This window comes from Leptonychotes weddellii, chromosome 11, assembly GCF_054177405.1.
Source record: "Leptonychotes weddellii isolate Sample4059 chromosome 11, ASM5417740v2, whole genome shotgun sequence".
Taxonomy (NCBI): Eukaryota; Metazoa; Chordata; class Mammalia; order Carnivora; family Phocidae; genus Leptonychotes; species Leptonychotes weddellii.
Genome location: NC_138379.1, coordinates 67,053,933 through 67,077,824, shown reverse-complemented (window position 1 = coordinate 67,077,824; position 23,892 = coordinate 67,053,933). Strand labels below are relative to the sequence as shown.

General features: G+C 33.7%; 1 protein-coding gene across 7 annotated transcripts in view; it reads right to left on the bottom strand.

The window, feature by feature from the left end:
• CNTN5 (contactin 5) overlaps nt 1–23,892 on the bottom strand; it is a 1,075,732-nt gene that overhangs the window by 596,290 nt on the left and 455,550 nt on the right. For all 7 annotated transcript variants that reach the window (XM_081799059.1, XM_081799056.1, XM_081799055.1 and 4 more), the window contains one exon: nt 7,097–7,212. In XM_081799059.1, the coding sequence (XP_081655185.1) occupies nt 7,097–7,151 (55 nt within the window). In that variant the 5' untranslated portion in view covers nt 7,152–7,212. The remainder of the gene's footprint in view (nt 1–7,096; nt 7,213–23,892) is intronic.

Here is a 23,892-nt window from a genome sequence, read left to right as displayed (position 1 = left end):
ATGTAGTGTTCTATGATTCATTGTTTGTGCATAACACCCAGTGCTCCATGCAGTACGTGCCCTCTTTAATACCCATCACCAGGCTAACCCATTCCCCCACCCCCTCCTACATTTTTTTTTTTTAAGATTTTATTTATTTATTTGACAGAAAGAGACACAGCGAGAGAGGGAACACAAGCAGGGGGAGTGGGAGAGGGAGAAGCAGGCTTCCCGCTGAGCAGGGAGCCCGATGTGGGGCTCGATCCCAGCACCGTGGGATCATGACCTGAGCCGAAGGCAGTCGCTTAACCAACTGAGCTACCCAGGCGCCCCACATCATTAGTTTTTGATGTAGTGTTCCATGATTCATTGTGTGCGTATAACACCCAGAGCTCCATGCAGCACGTGCCCTCTTTAATACCCATCACCACGCTAAAGCAGTACAGCTTACATCAGAAACATCAGAAAGTAATTCAGGAAAAAGGAACTAGCTGTAATTACGTCAGAAGAAAGTCAGTGTAACTCTGAGAACTGAATTTCCTCTCTTGTCTCCCCTCCATGCTGTCTGATATATTGAAATCATTGCTATAAGAAGCAGCCTTCTCATTATTCTTAAACTAGTTACCATCTATGTGTCATTGGGTATGTGATAGAACCTCCCCGAGCCTCATCTCTATTGAGAACAAATAATACTTTACTTGCCAAAGTATAAAGAATCAAGCCACATGATCTCCAAATTATTTTTAATCCTAAAATTTTTTTAATTTAGTGAGGGAGATTTTTTTCAATGTAGATGAGCTTTAAATATATCTAGTTTAAATAAATCCAATTAAATATTTTTTCTTAAGTTTATAACTTTGATAGAAATGCATAAACAGATTTGGGATGTTGCAAACAATATGCTGGTACTGGGGAATGAAAAAAGAATGCTTTTTCAAAATCCTTCAACCAAATGATCCTTCAACCACATGATAATGTGGGTAATAATATCTGCATTCTAGCCTATTCTAATAATAAATAATTAATATTTGTATTTGACATATTTCACATACACATCTCTCTTAAGTTCAGTGTCCTATAAAGCTGTTTTATTATATTTCACAAAAAGAAACATATTGTTAATGATTATTATAACACAGAATTCTGTTAAATATTTTAAAAGAAATTAGAATAATTACTAGCCACATTCCCAAAGGGGTATGATAATTAAAAAACCCATTAGATAGGATATTCTGTAAAACAGAGCAGAACAATTTAAAACCTTTAATTTTTGTTGTTGTGTTTGTTTAAACATGGATATTAAATGAAAATCAATTAACAGAACCAACGAATGTCAGTAAAATTGCTTATAAATTCAAAGAAGGTAAATCCTGTACCATATTGCTTCCTCCCAATTGCTGCCTCCATACACATCTGAAGGATAATAAATCTTTGAAGAATCATTTTTAAAGAAAACAACATGAATTTTGACAGAGAAGAGGTTGAAATGTTGATAATTTTTGTATATACATACAGAACTAGGCTATACTAATTATGATTCCTCCTCAATTTCATACATTCTATCATGAAATTCTTAGATTTTATTCAAGTGAGTTTATCTTATATTGATAAAAATAATTTTACTGATTTTTAAAGTGTTTTTCAAGCTCAGCTAATGAAGTTAGACCACAGTGTTCGCACTGTCACTGTATCTGAAATAAAAAGATACAAAGAAACCTTTCATCTTCTTTATTGTTAACTAAAACAGGATTATTATTTTCATATAAAATATTCATAGATATAAAAAATTATGTGGTAGAGCTCAAAAATGGGCATGGATATATCTTATTGCTGTATGCACACTTTATTTCAATCACTTTGTTGAGGTATGACTGATACACAATAGCTGTACATATTTCATGTATACAACTTGATAAGTTGGGAATAAGTATGCCTCTGTGAAACCATCACCATAATCTATGCCATAAACATATCCATCACCTCCAAAAGTTTTGCCTGCCCTTTTAATTTATTATTAATATGTTATTTTATTTATTTATTTTATTATTTTATTTTATTTTGTGGTAAGAACACTTAAAATGAGATTTACCCTCTTGGAAAATTTTTAAATATGCCACTTATATAAAGAACCTATAAAGAATCTAAAATAGTCAAATTCATCGGAGCAGAGAGTGGACTAGTGGGTGCCAAGGAGCTCGAGAGAGAGGGGAAGAAAGAAGGTATTATTCCAAGGGTATAAAGTTTAAACTATGCAAAATGCATGCATCCTAGAGATCTACTGTATAGCATAATGCCTAAGTTAATATACTGTGTTCAATATCTTTAAAGTGTGCTTTTGCAAATTACTCTCTTCAAGAGGTGGAATCCACTTTTTTACTCCTTGGATCCTGTTTCGGCCTATGTGATTTGCTATGGTCAATGAGACAATAACAAACATGACACAAAGGCTTGAAAAGTGCTCGCAGATTGGGGTTTATCCCTACTTTTGCTTCACCTAGCTGAGCAGCTGTGTGAAAGAGCCTAGGCTAGACTACTAGAAAATCAGAGGCATGATCAAGCCATTCCCATTGCCTTCGCTAGTAGGAGCCAATTACCAGCAGTGTGAGGCTAAATACATTTAGTTTTTGTGTCTCCTTCGTTTCCTCTTTCTTTGACAGTTTCTCCAATATTCCTAGTTTTTGATGACCTTCAAATTTTTGAGGACTACTGGCCAAGTATTTCATAGAATGTCTCTCATTTGGGATTTGTCTGATATTTTTCTCATGATTAGACTGGGGATATAGATTTTAATGAGGAAAATCACAGAGGTAAGGTGCCATTCTCATCACATCATATCAAGGGTAAATGTTATCTTTACTGATGTTGACCTTGATCATCACTGGGTTGAAGAAGGTATATCAGTTTCCTTCTCTGGAAAGTTACTTTTTTTATCCTCCTTTTCCACTCTGTAGTCTTTGGAAAGAAGAGTTTCTGTGGACAGCCCACATTTAAAGGAGGGGAAAATTACATTCCACTTCCTTGAGAAAAAATGTTTTCATAAATTATTTGAAGTTCATCTACATGGGGAATTTGTCTATTCTTTTGATTAATTTGTTTATTCATTAACTTATTATATAAATATGGGCTTTTGGGTAATTATTTTATTCTTTGGGTTATAACTCATGCTTCTTTATTTTCTTGCTCAAATTTTTTCCAGTTTGGGCCATTGAGAACTTTTTCAGTTGGTTCCTGTGTCCCTTTGATATACCTGCCTCATTGTGTTTGTTTTTTGTTTGTTGATTTGTTTGTTTTAGTACTTATTTACTTTCTGTTATTATAAAATATTCTAGGCTGGTCAAGTATACTTCCTGCCCCAGCCCTAGAGTTAGTCCTTCTTCAAATAGCCCTGATCACTTCAATTGGAGAATAGTATTAGAAACCAAGATCTCAGCACTTTTTGTATTGGTTTCTACTATATAGTACATTGCTTCTAGGCCATCTCAGATAACAGAACATGATATATGTGTGTATACCTAGCCACGTATATATATACATATTTATACTTTGTGTATGTAACCATCTGTATCTACATCAAACTAAACATGAGTTCATACTGAAGTCTCCAGTGCTAATCCATTTACCACATGGATCATTCTATCCTTCTCTTGCTTATCTGTAACCTCCCACTCCAACAGTGAGAAACTTGGCTCCCACCATCCACCATCCATTGATTTAATTGTTCAATTTCATGTATAGTGGGTTTAGAGTTGCTAATAATAATGTTATTAACTAGAGAATATTACCAAAGTACAGGGTATTTGGTGGGGTTTTTGGTGTTTTTTTTTTCTTGCTTTTAATTTTGAAGATTCATTTCCATAATTACTTAAGTCATTACCCTTATCCCCCACTGCCCTAAGTGAAGTTGTTTCATACATTTGTAATATAGTTAGATTGTCACATTCTGCTTTTCATTCTGGGATCCTCTAACCTCCTAAATTATTATTACTATTTTTAATTTGTGTACATTGATGTTTACTTTGTGTTATAAAGTTCTATTGGTTTTGATAAATGTGTAATGACATGCATCCACCATTACAATATCATAGAGAGTGTTTTCATCACCCTTAAAAATACCTTCTCTTCATTCACTTATTTAATCATCCCCATGTCCCAACCTCTGGCAGTCAGTGATCTGTACAGTTTCTATAGTTTTCCTTTACCAAAAGGTCACTCAAATGGAATCATGCAATATCTAGCCCGTTCAGACTGGCTTCTTTCAATTAGCAATATGCATAAAAGATTCATCCATGTGTATGCATGGCTTGATCATTTCTTTTTATCACTGAATAGTATTGAATTATATGAAATTTACACAGTTTATTTATCCATTCACTATTGAAGGGCATCTTGGTTTTTTCCCATTTTTGATGATTGTTAATAAAGCTCCTATAAACTTTTCTGTGCAGGTATTTTGTATGTGCATACATTTTAAAATCAGGTACATGTCTAGGATTCCAGTTGCTTGACTATATGGCAAGACTATTTAGCTTTGTAAACACAGCCAAACTGTCTTCCACGGTGGTTGTGCCATTTTGCGTTTCTACCAGCAATGAATAAACATTCCTCTTTTCTGTATCCTCGCCAACAATTGATATTGCTTTTACTTTTTGTTTCTATCTGGATCTTAACCATTTTGATATGCACAGTGGTATCTCACCATTGTTTTAATCATCAGTCTGTTTTAATATAAGGCTGTAGATCACTACACAGGCTATCAATGTTTCATTGCTTTTAATAGCCAGTTTTTAAACATAGGGTTGTATAAGAGTTCTACATTTCTTAGTGAAACACACCCCAGATAATCAATTCATTAAAAAAAAAGAATAAGTAAAACAAAGAAAAAATACAGTCTTGGACTTCTCTTATTTCTTTGATCAGTTTTGCTGGTTCAAATAGCAGCAACAACATAAAATGTGTTCATGACCCATAGCTTAATTACCCTCATTTTCTGAAATAGTAATCAGGTTACTATGCCAGTAGGTCCTATTATGTAATACTTATAAACAAAAGCAATAACCAGAGAAAACCTAAAGAATAAAATACCAAATAATAAAATATTGAAGTGAATATTGAATGTAAGTATCACCAACTAACAAAAACATAAGAACTGTACTTCCAAAATAATTTGTTAAAATAAGAAGATAAAGGTGAGAGAATTTTTTGAATGTAATTAACCTTGATAATATTCCCTTGCAAGTATCTAACTAATTTTTAAACAGATCTCTACAGTAGAAAATAATCTGTTTTTAAAAATAACTAAAACATGTAGATGTCTTATATTAAGTGCAGATAATTAAAAACTAAATCTCATATAAAAATGAGAAATGTCCTTTGTTTTCAACTTTTTTTTGGAACTGTCTATAATATCTAAATAGTAACTTACCTCCAGACTAAAGCTTGTTACTCTTATCTTACAATGTTTCATTTTACTCTATGGAGACAGCAGCACCTTAATTACCTTATGAACTAGATATCTAGTGATTGTGTAGATTGAGTATTTTCATGTTTTGAAAATGAGTATTTTCACCTCAGACTGAGTATTTTCAAGTTTCCACAACCAGAGTAGAATACCTCATCTGAAGTGACTGTTTATTTGGGAGGATAATGTACCAGTACAAGAAAATAAAATTTTGGAGTGATATAAAATATCATTCTCCCTCCGACTATCATTGTCAAATTAATTAAAAAAAAAAAACTAGACTCTAGTTGTATTTAAATTTTGGATAAAATAAAATATTGCACAGAACATTCTAGAACTTAATTCTTTGTTGTTTATTTGAAATTCAAACTTAACTGGGCATCCTGTCTTTCATTTTGCAAGCCTACTTCTATTCCCTTTAGTTAATTTAATTTGAGGAAGATGGCATTGAGACAGTAAAAGAGAAATAAAATGGATCACTGGGGAAGATGCTAATACTGTACAGAAAGAAAAATAGGATAAAATATTTGAAGACTATTTACTTCTTTTTAAGGTAACCATTATATTGATGGACCAGGGTTTTCATTTAACTTTTAATGCCTTTTGTTCATGTTTTCTTACTTTTTCACGTTTTCACAGATGTATCTACCAACATTTTCTAGAGGTTTCATCTTACCTTTCCTGTCTCTTCTTAAACCTGTTTTTTCCTATAAGCAGTGGTGCTTAATACATAATAATAATAAATTAAGAATTGTTTTGTTGTTTTTGCAGTTAATTACTAGTATTTCAACAAAAAGAAGCTTTTATATATCTTCCAAAGGCATTCAGGTACATGCAAATATGTTAGTTATTCATTTAAACCTAAAACATGCAGTTATAACTGAAATAATAATCTAAATTGAGGATTACATCTTTGTTTTTAAAGAAGACTCATCCATCATACATAATTGAAGTTACATACATAGCACTTAATAAAACAACATAACTACTGAGTTAAATCAACCTATAAATGTTACATGTATAAACATTTACATCATCACTACAATTTAATTTCTAGACATTCTTAAAAACTTGTGGCATATTAATTTTTAGCATCATGATAGTATTATTCCAAAGAACCTAAACTACTTTTTCAGAACAAAAGATATCATTTTAGATCCAAGATATAGAACAATAAGATTGATCAAACAAAGTTAGAGAAGCTGAGACAACCAAACAAATTCATTGTGTTGGAGATGCCTTTAAATGATTGTGTGTGTGTGAGTATAGTAAATCCAACATGATTCTGTCTTTATATGGTAAAATTTAGCATTGTAGTGAGACATTTTTATAATTACTTGCTGTAAATGATATATATATATGTATATATATATATTACTAAATCTTCTAAAGGCTAATAATAGCTTACATTGTAAATGAAAGCCAATGAGGTGGATGGATACTCATTTTATTAATGTTCATACAGTATTTTCCTAGGTACCTTATTATATTGAATTGCTTATGACTTTTTGCAATGTTAACAAAGGTTTAAGAATTGTTTTTCTTTCTTTTTTTGAAAAGTATAACTTCTGATATAAATTTAAATGAACACCTGAGGATATTATGTAATGAAGACTTTAATATATTTTTGTTATTTTATATGTACAGCAAGATTCTTACCTGAAAGACACCCAGCTACTGACAGAAACAGAATTAATTTCCAAACGGAAGCCATCCTTGGTTATTAGGATATCTCGTGTCTCAGTGTGTTTAGCAGTTTCTCATTAAAGAATGTCCTGTTGAAATAAATAACAGTTTTCAAAAACTGAAAAAACAAAAAAGTAGACAAACACAAACCAACTCAAAAATATCACAGTAAAATGATAAATAACTTTTATTGCAAAGGTCAGATTATATATACTTGGATATTGACATCAATAATAAAATTCCATTAAAATTAATCTAATGCACAACACAAAAACTTCAGAGAAGTGATAAACTTTCATTAACACATTTATTTATATTGAATACTCCCTTACAGAAAATAAAAACATCAGGTTCTAATGGGGATGATTTTTCCTCACAGAGAATGTAGAATAGCCATATTTATTTATTTATTTATTTATTTTAAAGATTTTATTTATTTATTTGAGAGAGAGAATGAGAGAGAGATAGAGCACATGAGAGGGGGGAGGGTCAGAGGGAGAAGCAGACTCCCTGCTGAGCAGGGAGCCCGATGTGGGACTCGATCCCAGGACTCCAGGATCATGACCTGAGCCGAAGGCAGTCACTCAACCAACTGAGCCACCCAGGCGCCCAAGAATAGCCGTATTTATTACATTAGACAAATTATTGGACTAGAAAAATAGGGTAGAAAAACCAGTTACATTAATATATACTCCTCTGGTCTAGAACATAACTAATGATCAGTTAGCCAAGTGATTTTACACATGTGCCTGTAGCTCATCTAAACCCCCACAGGAAATTTCCTCACTTAATTATTAATGTCAACTGCCTTTGTTTATAACTCCTGTGATTATCTGCACTGTGTTATATTTCCCTCCTTTGATATTTCTCTCAGCATCTTTTGCTAGCCAGAATCTGAAGGAAATATTTTTTTGTGAATATTTAACATTTTTGTCTAATGGCATTTTTATAACAATGATGAGTGTAGCATATAAATATTGTTTGGTTCCATTATTTGTCCTGAAAGATATGATAAACATAAAAAGTATAAAATTCTAGCATGAATTTTCCTGCAAGGACTTGACAAAAGTGCATTAGAAATTCCTATAATAGACAAGTAACTTCTGAGTTTTCAAGTGTCAGTTAGTGGTGTACTTCTTAGCCCAAAGTGATTAAATTGGGAAATAATTGTACAGTGTGTTAATAATTTTTAAATAACAATTGCTTCTTGGCAACTGTTTCCATCCTATAGACTTAGAAGTTCAGATTATCTCTACATTTTAGAAAAATTCTTAAATATATAGGCAAGCATGTCCCCACCCCCCCACCCCCAGCTAGATAATAATTTGATATAGTCATACCCAAACAGGGAAATCTATTAGCGAATCTACCTGAATAACGTTAGTCTCATTTCATTTATATTTTTAAGTCTAAGCCTTGGTAATCTATTTGAATTACATGGTTAGAAATCACAAGTGGAGAAGAAAGTTAATAACAACTAATAATGGCTGATTTATAGCCATCTACTTCAAGAAAAGAGACTTTTCATTCTTTGTTCTAAGAAATATCAGAAACAAAGACAATTTGAAGCACAAAAAATACCTTATCACTAATTTTTACAATTTAAGACATTTTCATTATTTATATACTGTTTATTTTACCAGAAAGGAAAAGAAGAAAATTAGCACTTCCCACACAAACATTAGAGTTGCTAGAACTACAATTATGATTCATGAGAACTGCACATTTGAATTAGTGAATTTTCAACCCATGTTGAAATGGACTTTTCTCAGATTGTGAAATCTGAGACATTGATACAGTTTTGCTTCACTTGTTTTGATGAGCTTTTGTTCAGTCCATGTCCCCCAAACTGGTATTTTCCTTCTCTATTTGCAATGTCCTCTGTTGTGTTAACCATTCTTCATCAACAAATGCAAATGTTTTCAGAGCACTTACATGCTGTACGTTGGGAAAGTCAAAGAGAAAACACACACACGTGCACACACATGCACACACATATACACAGAAGTTTATCACAGGCTATGAATCAAATAAGTGGGATACTGTAAATATACTACTAATATAGAGCTATCAAAAGGGAGAATCTATTCATAAAACTGGCAAAAGTTGGGGATAAAACAGAGGGCTCTTCAGTAAAATTTCAAGAAGACATTGATCTTGGACAAATATCTTATTGTTGAATGGGACAATGCAGGGAGATTAACAATGAGCACATGAATAAATAAATCAATATCAGAGACTGATCCATACTATGATAGAATTAACACAGAGTAAAGAGACAGAGGATAGACGGGGCTACTTTAGTAGGGGTTCACAGAAGCAATTTCTGATAAGATGACAGTTGAGTATTCCTGTTTTCAACATGTCATTATGGAATTCTCAAAAAAAATAAAATGGTACACTGAATTTTATTACTAAAAGAAACTAAAAATCTCTTCAAATAAAAAAACAGCCTGTGTGTGCGTGTGTGTGTGTTCATTTTCCAGCATTAATGGTTGCTTAATGGGGCTAAAACACAAACAATCATAGATCATTAAAAGCCATTCTTTTAAGACATCTAAAGATTTTTTTTCCTTTCCTTCTTTTTTATTATCTCTCTCAATTTTTTTTTCTCAAGTAAAAAGTAAAAGAAATTATCTTTAGGTTCTGAAATATGTAAACTTTTTATTTATTTATTTATTTATTTTTTATATGTAAACTTTTTAAATAGTAAGCAAACAAACAAACAATAAAGTACCAACAATATCCTTAATAACACAGATATTAAGAAAATGTTTTCTTTTCTTTATTGTTTTAATTCCACTATAGTTAACATGCAGTGTTATCTTCTTAATAACCCTTTTTTTTTTTTAAAGATTTTATTTATTTATTTGAGAGAGAGAGATAATGAGAGACAGAGAGCACGAGAGGGAAGAGGGTCAGAGGGAGAAGCAGACCCGCTGCTGAGCAGGGAGCCCGATGTGGGACTTGATCCCAGGACTCCAGGATCATGACCTGAGCCAAAGGCAGTTGCTTAACCAACTGAGCCGCCCAGGTGCCCTCATACACACCTACTTTTATAGCATTTCCTAAGTCACTTATTTTATTGAGTTTGTTCGAGATATGAGTTTCTGTGGTTTTAAAAATCTTTCATTTTTTTTCCATAGAATGAAATGCTCTCACTGTTGGTGCACTTATATGTCATTAACCTGCATGATGTGTATTTAATTACCTAATTACATCAACAGGGACAATTTCCATAAACAGCATCAACACAACTGAATCTTGGTAAGTATGGAACTTACATAATGGCAGTGAGTAAACTAAAGATAAGCCCACTTAACCATCAGCACCTAACTTATTCTGAATTATTTTTATTTATGGACACAATAAAGGTTGTTACTTGGCAAATTAGAACAGAGGAGTAAAAGTGTTTCTACACTGATTGGCATGTGACAAGGCTACCATATGAGGGACCTGGATATAAATTTTGGTAAAGGAAGTATAATAATCAAATATATCTTTTTTTCTGTGTACCTTATGCTGCATCTCAACCATGACTCTTTACTAAAAATGGAGCTAGTGGCACTTTTGCTTGGCAGATATCCTTTATTTTTTTATTATGTTAATCACCATACATTACATCATTAGTTTTTGATGTAGTGTTCCATGATTCATTGTTTGCGTATAACACCCAGTGCTCCATTCAGTACGTGCCCTCTTTAATAACCATCATCAAGCTAACCCATCCCCCATCCCCTCCCCTCTAGAACCCTCAGTTTGTTTCTCAAAGTCCATAGTCTCTCATGGTTCGTCTCCCCCTCCAATTTCCCCCCTTCATTCTTCCCGTCCTGCTATCTTTTTTTTTTATTATGTTATGTTAATCACCATACATTACATCATTAGTTTTTGATGTAGTGTTCCATGATTCATTGTTTGCGTATAACACCCAGTGCTCCATGCAGTATGCCCTCTTTAATACCCATCACCAGGCTAACCCATTCTCCATCCCCCTCTCCTCTAGAACCTTCAGTTTGTTTCTCAGAGTCCATCATCTCTCATGGTTCGTCTCCCCCTCCAATTTCCCCCCACCTTCATTTCTCCCTTCCTACTACTGGAAGATATGCTTTAAACGGTAAGCAAGGATAGGACAGAAGTCATGGGGAGGGGGCATTAAAAGTCTTTTATGGGGAATTGTATTTTATACATCCTTGAAATGCATTTGGACAAAACAACAGACAACAGATAATAAGATGCAACAAAAGATCTAGGCTCAGTCAGTTAAGCGTCTGCCTTTGGCTCAGGTCATGATCCCAGAGACCTGGGATCAAGTCCCACATTGGACTCCTTGCTCAGTGAAGAGCCTGCTTCTCCGTCTCTTTCTGCGGCTCCCCCTGCTTGTGCTCTCTCTCTCTCTCTGGCTAATAATAACTGAAATCTTTTAAAAGAAGATCTAGCAGAAAACAAATATTTAAAAGTAAAGAAAAGAAAACTATGTGTGTTGGTCTTGTTATGTTTGCTATTATATATCATATCATATATAGCAATGCCAGGAAAAGAGACTTCTTGCTTTCAAACAAAACCAGAGTGAGTTATGATATTGTGAATCACAAGAAAATAAATTGCACTTTGTTTCTTGGACAAAGAACTATGGGTTGTAGATAGAAGATGGAGTTCATAGTGTTTTCATAGTGTTTTCATTTAATTTCATAAATTTGGAGGTTTGGTTTTCTACCGTGTGTAGGTACGCATGGTTATGGTCTATTTTCCTCATCCTTTTAAGTCCAAAAACTTCTTTTGACTTCACAGAACCTACTTCATGGAAAGGGAAACAGTAAATATTTAAGAAGGAGCAGCACTAGTCTTCTGGGACTTCAAGTCAACTTTGTAATTTTAGTTAAAACAGAAGAGTAGAGAAAAATATACCTCAAGATTATTTAATAACATAGAGTGCACTTAATGGAGATGGGAACCAGAAAAGAAAAAAAAAAAAAAAGACCACTCTAGGGAACTGGTGCCAGAAATATTCCATGATTCCCATCACCTAGTGATTGGTACAAGGAAAGTATGAAGACAGAACCGTAGCAGATTGCATCTGACCCTAATCTCCATGTAAATTTTGACAGTACTCGTCTTGTGTCCCGATCTTGAATATTATCCTATGGCCAGGTAACAGAAGATTTCCCTTTCCAATAATTTGGAAACTAGACACGATGACAAAGCTTCCTTCTTAAAATAATACAAAGTATAAAGTACTTTAAAATGTCTAAATGAATTAGTTCAGATGGAAAAACTTACTAAAGAGCAAAATGAGATAAAAGCAGCAAGCTGAGAAATGGAGTTAACTTTCACTGTTATGTCATTTATCAAATCCCAGTGAACTTCACCTTGGTGTTCATGACTTCTCTGAGAGTTTGGGAACCAAAATCAAAGTCTAGGGCTCACAAGCATGGGTGTTCAAATAGGAAACTCCATATATCTAGGATCCCAAAGGGTTTCAAATTCATAGTTGTGGTAAACTAGAAACTTTCCTCCAGAGAGTTATTCTACCCACAGAGTAGGAAAAGAAAAATTTCAGGCTGTTGGTGGGAGTGCAAGCTGGTGCAGCCACTCTGGAAAACAGTATGGATGTTCCTCAAAAATTTGAAAATAGAGCTACCCTATGACTCAACAATTGCACTACTAGCTATTTACCCCAAAGATACAAATGTAGTGATCCAAAAAGGCACCTGCACCCCAACATTTATAGCAGCAATTTCCACAATAGCCAAACTATGGAAAGAGCCCAGATGTCCATGGACAGATAAATGGATAAAGAAAATGTGAGATAGCTAGCTAACTAGCTAGATAGATACACAAACACACAATGGAATACCACTCAGCCATCAAAAAATGAAATCTTGCCATTTGCAACGATGTGGATGGAACTAGAGGGTATTATGCTAAGTGAAATAAGTCAATCAGAGAAAGATAATTATCATGTGATTTCATATGTGGAATTTAAGAAACGAAACAGAGGATCATAGGGAAAAACAAGGAAAATTAAACAAGACAAAATCAGAGAGGGAGACAAACCATTAATTGAATTTAAATAAAAAAAATTTAGTTTTTGCAAATGGCAAGATCTCATTTTCGATGGCTGCATAATATTCCATTGGATCATAGGGGAAGGGAGGGAAAAATTAAACAAGATGAAACCAGAGAGGGAGACAAACCCATAAGAGACTCTTAATCCCAGGAAACAAACTGAGGGTTGCTGGAGTAGAGGGGGTAGGAGGGATGGGGTAGCCGGGTATGTGCTATGGTGAGTGCTGTGAATTGTGTAAGACTGATGAATCACATACCTGTACCCCTGAAACAAATAATACATTATATGTTAATAAAAAAAACTCAGTCTTAAACCATGAGACTAGATGGAAAGAGAAAAGAAAATTTCATTGTGAAAAATTCATAGTCAATATTCACAATATATACAGGAAAACAAATCACTATGAGTGACAGTCAACAGAAACAATAAAAGTCAGAATCAGACTTGCAAAGACTTTAGATGTTTGGCATTTCAGACAAAGTTTATAAAACAAATATATATGATTTGTTTTTAAACATAAAGGAATTGGCATTATGAAAAAGAAGAAACAAAGATAAAGAAATTATCTAGAATGCAGCACAGAAAGGAAAATGGATGGAAAATATGAGAGGAAGGTAAACAGAATGGAAGATATAGTAAGAATATCTTATATATCTAACCAGATTTTCAGAAAGAGAAAGAGAATGGGATGAAGCAATGTGTGAAGAGAGAGATAGTTACTAAAATTTTCCATAGCTGATATACCAATTTTAACATTCAGAAAGACCACAAAAACCCAAGAAAAATAAACAACCAGAAAAATTATAATGAAAATGCTGACCACCAAAGACAAGGAAAAAAAAAGCCAGAGAGAAAAAGAGGCGTTAATTATAAAAATAGGAAAATCAGACTCTCTGTTGACTTAATAGCAATAATGGGATCCAAAAAGATTGGAATAATGTGCTGGTAAGAAATAACTGTCAATATATAGTTCTAAACCTAGTGAGAGTTTCTTAAAGGGACAAGAGTTGAATAAAGCTCTTTTCACTTATTAAAAAACTGAGACGTCAGTTACATCTTAATAAATCTGGGAAAAAACTGAATTTGTCAAAAATAAATCTTTATTGAGAATAATACTTAAAAATGATATTCGTAAGATAGGAGGAAAAAAGTAATTGCAGAGGTAACCTCTGAAATTAATAAAGGGAACATAACAGAAGCTAAATCATAATGTTTGAAATATACCAGGAACTGTTGCTTTGGAAACTCATTTAACACATAGAACTCTATGAGATAAAACTATTATTTTCACTTTAAAGATGGGAAATCTGAGGTATAGAGAGGTTAGGTAAATTTTCGAGGATTACACAGCCATTAAGTAAACTTGATATTTATATCTAGACAGTCTGGGTGCAAAGACCATGACTTTAAACAACACACTATACTCTCTGAAAAAATAATAAGCAAAAAATATGGTATGAGGGCAAATTTAAGAAAAGACTGCCTTAATGGGTCTTAGTAATGATTTTTTGGATATGACACCTAAAGCACAAACAACAACAAAATAAAAAAAATAATAAACAAGTGAAACTACATCAAACTAAAAATCTCTGCACAGCAAAGAAAAACATCAACAAAGTGAAAAGACAACTTACAAAATGGGAAAAATATTTGCAAGCCATATATCTGATAAGTGGTTAATATCCAAACATAACTCACACAACTCAATAGACAAAAAACAAATAACCCAGGTTGGGAGGGATGGGGTGGCTGGGTGATAGACATTGGAGAGGGTATGTGCTATGGTGAGCGCTGTGAATTGTTTAAGACTGTTGAATCACAGATGTGTACCTCTGAAACAAATAATACATTATATGTTTAAAAAAGAAGATAGTAGGAAGGGAAAAATGAAGAGGGGGACATCGGAGGAGGAGACGAACCAGGAGAGACTATGGATTCTGCGAAACAAACTGAGGGTTCTAGAGGGGAGGGGTGTTGGGGGATGGGTTAGCCTGGTGATGGGTATTAAAGAGGGCACGTACTGAATGGAGCACTGGGTGTTATATGCAAACAATGAATCATGGAACACTACATCAAAAACTAATGATGTAATGTATGGTGATTAACATAACATTAAAAAAAAATAACCCAGTTAAAAAATGGACAAAGGACCTGAATAGACATTTTTCCAAAGAAGATATATGAAAGAAACACATACATGATAAGATGCTCAGCATTCACTTGTCATTAGGGAAATGCAAATTAAAATTACAATAAGATACCATCTTACACATTTTAGAATAACCATCATCAAAAAGACAAGAAATAACAAATTCTGGCATGGATGTAAAGAAAAGGGAACCTTTGTGCACTGTTGGTGGGATTGTAAATGGTATAGCCACTGTGAAAAATAGTATGTACTTTCAAAAAATTAAAAATATAGCTATCATATGAGCCAGAAATCTCATTTCTGGGAATATATACAATACAAATAGTAACACTAACTCAAAAAGAAAAGATATCTTCACCCTCATGCTCACAGCAGCATTATTTACAATAGTCAAGACACAGAAATAATCTGTTTGTCAGTGGATGAATAGAAGGAAATGTGATATATGTACACAATGTAATATTCAGCCATAAAAAAATGAGGAAATCTTACAGTATTGATGGACCTTGAAGGCAGTATGCTGAGTGAAATAAGTCAGAAAAAAACAACTACTGTACAATCTCATAGATGGAATCTAAAAACCAAAAGAACAAACAACAAACAAGCAAAAAACATAAAAAAAAAAAAAAATCAGACTTGTGGTTACCAGAACCAGAGGGTGGGGGAAGGAGAAATTAGAGGAAGGTTGTCAAAGCTACAAACTTTTAGTCATAATATAAATAACTACTAGGGATATAATGTACACCATGGTGTACATTAACACTGAATGGAAATATAGTTAACGCTGCTATATGGAAAGTTAAGAGTTAATCCTAGAGTTCTCTTCACAGGAAAATTGTTTTTTCTTTTCTTTTTTTTATAGCTGAACCTATTGTGATAATTATTTCACAATATATGTAAATCAAACCATTATGCTATAACTTAAACTCATACAGAATAATGTCAATTATTTCTCAATAAAACTGGAAGAAAAAATTGGAAATAAAAAGAAAACACTGCATTAATAAAACAACAATAATCGTGTCTTGTAGGGTAAAAAATAAAGCAAATATAAAATTAAAATATATGAAACTAGTAGCATATACATCAGAAAAGAAGTGACTAGGGGCGCCTGGGTGGCTCAGTCGGTTAAGCGTCTGCCTTCGGCTCAGGTCATGATCCCAGGGTCCTGGGATCGAGCCCCGCATCGGGCTTCCTGCTCTGCGGGAAGCCTGCTTCTCCCTCTCCCACTCTCCCTGCTTGTGTTCCCTCTCTCGCTGTGTCTCTCTCTGTCAAATAAATAAATAAAAATTAAAAAAAAATAAAAAAAAAGAAAAGAAGTGACTAAAGTTAAATAGTTTAGCAGTTCATATATATTCAGAAATAAAGATATTAAATTTAGATTTTTATAAAATATCTATGTTTTCCTAGGTTAACTGATGAACAAATAGAAATTTGTCAGAAAAAAAATCTGTATTCATCATAAATATTTACCAATTCCCACTTTTTGCTAATGAAAAAAATTATATATTTAAAACTCTTTTACACAGAATATAACACATAAACAACTTTCCACATTTCCTATAAAGCAGAAACCTAAATTTTTTTAGTCTAACTTTAGAGGCTCTCAAGATTTTGATTCACACTATGCATGTTGTCACATCTACTACTCCACGCCAAACATTTTGAAGCCCAGTTACATGAAATATCTTTTCATTTGCAAATTCATGCACTATATATTCCAGAAAATGCTCACATTCACACCCCTCAGTATAAAATTCCTTGTTTCAAAATATCTAGTTCTGAAAGAAATAAACAAATTACTAAGTTGCCTGATTAAGGATAAGTGCAAAATCTTAATTGGGGAATGGATTTAGAGTAGCCAGGCTGCAAGAATGGCATCATGGCTGCAAGTTAATGCTCAGGAGGGAGAAGTAGGGAATCTAGGCTGTGAATTACAAAGATTTAGATGTTAAAGGACACATAGGCCTGAGAAAGGAGTTTGAATTTTATACATCATAATAATACAAATAAATTATTCCTTTCAAATAACTCAAATTCTAAAGTTCTCAGATATTTTCCAATAATATCTAATTTTCCCATATGAAGTACACAGAAACAACTATCCTTTTACAGATTAGACAAACGTATGAAAAAGGGATGGGCTTGCCTAACACCTCACATTATTGAAAGTCAGCATCAGGATTAACTCTCCTGCCTGCTGATCCCTGGTGTAGAGAGCTAAATAATATCTGCAAGTTGCCTTTTCCATTTTCTACTGATGAGAAAATATTCTAAATTCAGGGATGGAGAATTAAAGAGAAGATATTTTTACGTTTTAGGAGATATTCTTGTGAAAGAGAGGAATGACATGTGACTTGAAGCCTGTTTTTTTTTGTGTTTTTTTTTTTTTTTTTGCAATGAGAGGATCTCAGTGAAGAGCAAAACGTGTAAATAATGAAAAAGGAGACCTGGGTTATTGCATTCTGTAAAACAAACCAACGAGAGCAAATGTCCAGGGTTCCACATGAGCAAGTAAATTAAGTTCTATGTAAAAGAGTTTTAAATGTATAATTTCAGGTGTATATATTTCTCATATACCAAACAGTGGGAGGTGGTAAAGGTGTAAGATGAATATAAATTTTTTTCTGGTGAATTAAAGTTAGTATCTGAGAGGGAGTTCTGACAGCTTGACAGGTAGAATAATATAAGAAGACACTTAGGAAATCCAAAAGATCTTGAGTCTCAAAGATTTCCTTTGTATAAAAACAATGTAATATTAATAAGATTTTAGACTCATGGTCTCTAGCAAGAAAGATGGAACCAATATTAATCCTGATATTTAATTTTCTTTTAATTCATTCAAATATGAAAATAAGAGATCTTAAGTTTTTAATTTTAATTCCAGTGTAGTTAAAATGCAGTGTTATATTAGTTTCAGGTGTACAATGTAGTGATTCAACAATTCTATACATTACACAGTGCTCATCAGGATAAGTGTATTTTTTAATCCCCATCACCTATTTTAGCCATCCCCTCACCCACCTACCTCTAGTGACCATCAGTTTGTTCTTTATAGTTAAGAATCTGTTTCTTGGTTTATCTCTTTTTTTCCCTTTGTTCCTTCGTTTCTTAAGTTCCACAATTAGTGAAATCATATGGTATTTGCTTTCTCTGACTTAATTCACTTAGCATTATACTCTCTAGATCCATCCATGTTGTTGCAAATGGCAAGATCTTATTCTGTTTTTATGGTTGAGTAATATTCCAATGTATAAATGTGTATAGATGTGGTATATATATACACCATATATACAATGTATGTATGTATATGTATATACCACATCCTCTTTATCCATTCATCTCTGATGGACATTTGTGTTCTTCCATAATTTGGCTATAGTAAATCATGATGCAATAAATATAAGGGAACATATATCCTTTCAAATTAGTGTTCTGTATTTTGGGGTAAATCCCCAGTACTGTGATTATAGGATCGTATGGTAGTTCTATTTTTAACTTTTTGAGGAACCTCTAAACTGTCTTCCACAGTGGCTGTAACAGTTTGCATTCCCATCAACAGTGCAAGACTCTTTCTTTTTCTCCACATTCTCACCAACAATGTTGTTTCTTGTTTTTGATTTTAGCCATTCTGACAGGTACTGTAGTTTTGATTTGGATTTCTTTGATGATGACTCCTATTAAGCATCTTTTCATGTGTCTGTTGACCATCTGTATGTCTTCTTTGCAGAAATGTCTGTTCATGTCTTTTGCCCATTTTTTTATTATTATGTTATGTTAATCACCATACATTATACATCATTAACTCTTGATGTAGTGTTCCATGATTCATTGTTTGCATATAACACCCAGTGCTCCATGCAGAATGTGCCTTCTTTAAAACCTATCACCGGGCTAACCCATCCCCCCACCCCCATCCCCTCTAGAACCCTCAGTTTGTTTTTCAGAGTCCATAGTCTCTCATGGTTCGTCTCCCCCTCCAATTTCCCCCCCTTCATTCTTCCCTTCCTGCTTTCTTCTTCTTCTTTTTTTTTTTTAACATATAATGTATTATTTGTTTCAGAGGTACAGGTCTGTGATTTAACAGTCTTACACAATTCACAGTGCTCACCATAGCCCATTTTTTAACTGGATTATTTGTTTTTTGCGTGTTGAGTCATGTAAGTTCTTTATGTATTGTGGATACTAACACTTTATCAGATAGGTCATTTGCAAATATCTTCTCCCATTCCATAGGTTGTCTTTTAGTTTTTATGATTGTTTCTTTCTCTGTGCAGAAGCTTTTTATTTTGATGAAGTCCCAGTAGTTTATTTTTGCTTTTATTTCCCTTGCCTCAGGAGACATATGTAGACCAATGTTGCTATAGCCGATGTCAGAGAAATTACTTCCTGTGGTCTCTTCTAGGATTTTTATGTTTTCAGGTTTCACATTTAGGTCTTTAATCCATTTTTATTTTATTTTTGTGTATGGTGTAAGAAAGTGGTCCAGTTTCATTCTTTTGCATGTAGCTTTCCAGTTTTCCCAACACAATTTGTTGAAGAGACTGTCTTTTCCCCATTGCATATTCTGCCTTTTTTGTGGAATATTAATTGGCCAAATTATCCTGGGTTTGTTTCTGGGTTTTCTTCTCTGTTCCATTGATTGAAACCATAATGTTTCAATTACTACAGCTCTGTAGTATAACTTGAAGTCTGGAATTGTGTTACCTCCAGTTACATTTTTCTTTTTCAACATTGTTTTGGCGATTCAGGGTCTTTTCTGGTTCTATACAAATTTTAGGATTATTTATTCTAATTCTGTAAAAAATGCTTTTGGCATTTTGATAAGGATTGCATTAAATCTGTAGCTTGCTTTGGGTGGTATGGACATTTTAACTATATTTGTTATTCTAACCTATGAGCAGAGAATACCTTTCCATTTCTTTGTGTCATCTTAAATTTTTTTCATCAGTGTTTTATAGTTTACAGAGTACAGGTCTTCCACTTCTTTGATTTAGTTTATTCCTAGGTATTATATTATCTTTGGTTCCATTGTGAATGGGATTGTTTTCTTAAGTTCTTTTTCTGTTGCGTCATTATCATCTATAGAAATGCAATAGATTTCTGTATTTGATTTTGTATCCTGTGACTTTACTGAATTTATTTATCAGTTCTAGTAGTTTCTTGGTGGAGTCTTTTAGGTTTTCTATAGATAGTATCATGTCCTTCGCAAATAGGAAAAGTTTTACTTCTTCCTTATCAATGTGGATACCTTTTATTTCTTTTTGTTGTCTGATTGCTATGGCTAGGCCTAGTACTATGTTGAATACAAGTGCTGAGAGTGGACATCCCTGTCTTTTTCCTGACCTTAGGGAAAAAACTCATTTTTGCATCATTGGGTATGATGTCAGCTGTAGGGTTTTCATATAAGGCCTTTATTATGTTGAGGCATATAGCCTCTAAACCTACTTTGTTGAGGGTTTTTATCCTGAATGTATACTTTGTCCAGTGCTTTTTCTGCATCTATTGAAATAACTTTGCAGTTTTTATCCTTTTTCTTATTGTTGAGAGGTATCATACTGATTGATTTGCAAATATTGAACCACCTTTGCATCCTGGGAATAAATCCCACTTGATTGTGGTGAATGATTTTTTTTAAATGTATTGTTGGTTTCGGTCTACTAATATTTTGTTGAGGATTTTTATATCTAGGTTCATCAGAGATATTGGACTGTAGTTATTTATTTATTTATTTATTTTTGTAGTGTGTTTATCTGGTTTTGGTTCCAGAGTAATGCAGGCCTTGTAAATGAATTTGGAATTTTTTTTTTTTTGTCTTTTTCCTCTTCCATTTTTTGTATTTGTATTTTTTGAGAAAAATAGGTATTAAACCTTCTTTAACTGTTTGACAGAATTCACCTGTGAAGTCATCTCCCCTGGACTTTTGTTTGTTGGAAGTTTTTTGATTACAGACTCGATTTCATTGTCAGTAATTGGTCTGTTCAAGTTTTCTATCTCTTCCTGATTCTATTTTGGGAGGTTGTATGAACCTAGAAATTTATCAATTTCTTCTAGGTTGTCCAATTTGTTGGCATATAACTTTTCATAATATTCTCCTATAATCCTTAGTATTTCTCTGATGTCAGTTATTTCTCCTCTTGCATTTCAGATTTTTTTTTTCAGTCCTTTCTCTCTTTTTGATGAGTCTGACTAAAGGTTTTTTAATTTTGTTGATCTTTTCAAAGTACCAGCTCCTGGTTTCATTGAACTCTTCTATTGGTTTTTGTTTGCTTGTTTGGTTTATTTTTGTTTTGTTTTGACAATTTTTTAAAAAATATTTTATTTATTTGAGAGAGAGAGAGAGGGAGAGAGAGCACAAGCCTGGGGAGGGGTGGGGACAGAGGAAGCAGGCTCTCCACTGAGCTGGGACCCCAATGTGGGGCTGGATTCCAGGACTGTGAGATCATGACCTGAACTGAAGGCAGACACTTAACCTACTGAGCCACCCACACACCCCTGTTTGTTTGTTTTTTAGTTTCTATTTGTTTTATTTATGCTCTAATCTTTATTATGTTGTTTCTTATACAAGTTTGGGGTTTTGTTTCTTGTTCTTTTTCCTAGCTCCTTTAGGTGTAAGGTTAGTTTGTTTATTTGAGCTTTTTTCTTTCTTCTTGAGGTAGGCCTGTATTGCTCTAAATTTCCTTCTTAAAATCACCTTTGCTACATCCCAAGGGTTTTGGACTATTGTGTTTTCATCTTCATTTGTCTCCATGTATTTTTTGATTTCCTTTTTGATTTCTTAGTTGACCCATTTATTATTTAGGAGTATCTTATTTAACTTCCATGTATGTGTGCCCTTTCCAGATTTGTTCTTTGGTTGATTTCTAATTTCTTGGCATTGTGGTCAGAAAAGATGCGTGGACAGACTTTGATCTTTTCAAATTTGTTGAGACTTGTTTGTAGCCTAATATAAGAACTTCTCTGGAGAATGTTCTACTTAAACTTGAAAAGAATGTGTATTCTGGGGCGCCTGGGTGGCTCAGTCATTAAGCATCTGCCTTCGGCTCAGGTCATGATCCCAGGGTCCTGGGATCGAGCCCCGCATTGGGCTCCCTGCTCAGCAGGGAGCCTGCTTCTCCCTCTCCCACTCCCTCTGCTTGTGTTCCCCCTCTCACTGTCTCTCTCTCTGTGTCAAATAAATAAATAAATAATCTTTTTAAAAAAAAAGAAAAAAAGAAAAGAATGTGTATTCTGCTGTTTTAGAATGGAATGTTCTGAATATATCTGTTAAGTCTATCTATTCCAGTGTGTCAATCAAAGTCACTGTTTCCTTGTTGATTTTCTGTTTGGATGATCTATTGATGCAAGTCTTTGTTTTAAAGTCTGTTTTGTCTGATATAAATGTTGCTACTCCAGGTTTCTTTTCACATCCATATGCATGATAAGTGCTTCTTCATCCCTTCACTTTCAGTGTGCAGGTGCCTGTAGGTCTGAAATAAGTCTCTTTTTTAAGCACCATATAGATGGGTCTTTTGGTTTTGTTTGTTTGAATCCATTCTGCCACCCTATTTATATATTTTGATTGGAGCATTTAGTTCATTTGCATTCAGAGTAATTATTGATAGGTATGCATTCACTGCCATTTTGTTACTTGTTTTATGATTGTTTTTGTTGTTCTTTCCTGTTCCTTTCTTCTCTTTTTTTTTTTTTAAGATTTTTATTTTTATTTATTTGAGACAGAGAGAATGAGAGACAGAGAGCATGAGAGGGAGGAGGGTCAGAGGGAGAAGCAGACTCCCTGCCGAGCAGGGAGCCCGATGCAGGACTCGATCCCGGGACTCCAGGATCATGACCTGAGCCGAAGGCAGTCGCTTAACCAACTGAGCCACCCAGGTGCCCTGTTCCTTTCTTCTCTTGCTCTCTTCTCTTACATAATTTGGCTATCTTTAGTGGTATACTTTGATTCCTTTCTCTTTATTTTTCTGCATATGTATTACTAGTTTTTGATTTGTGGTTACTATTCAGTTTTATCTTCGCTTATAGCAGTTTATATAGATTTGATGGTCCCTCAAGTTTGAAATCATTCTTTATTCCTCAGCCCCACATGTTTTTGGAAAATGGTGTAATACTTTACATTCTTTTATTATTTGTCCCTTAACAAATTTTCATAGATACACTTATTTCTACGGCTCATGTGCTTCCTACTTCTCTTACTTTTTCCTTTCCTTTCTCTTAGTTTTTCCTTTCCACCCAAAGAATTCCCTATAACATTTTTTGTAGAGCTGGTTTATTGGTCACAAACTCCTTTAGTTTTTCTTTTGGAAATTATTTATCTCTCCTTCTATTCTGAATGATAGACTTGCTGGAACAGTATCCTTGGCTGCAGATTTTTCCTTTTTAGCACTTTGGATGTATCATGCCATTCTCTTCTGGCCTGCAAAGTTTCTCCAGAAATCCACTGATAGACGTGTAATGTAACTGCTTTCTTTTCTCTTGCTGCTTTTAAAATTCTCTCCTTTGGGTTCCTGGGTGTCTCAGTCATTTAAGCATCTGACTCTTGATTTCAACTCAGGT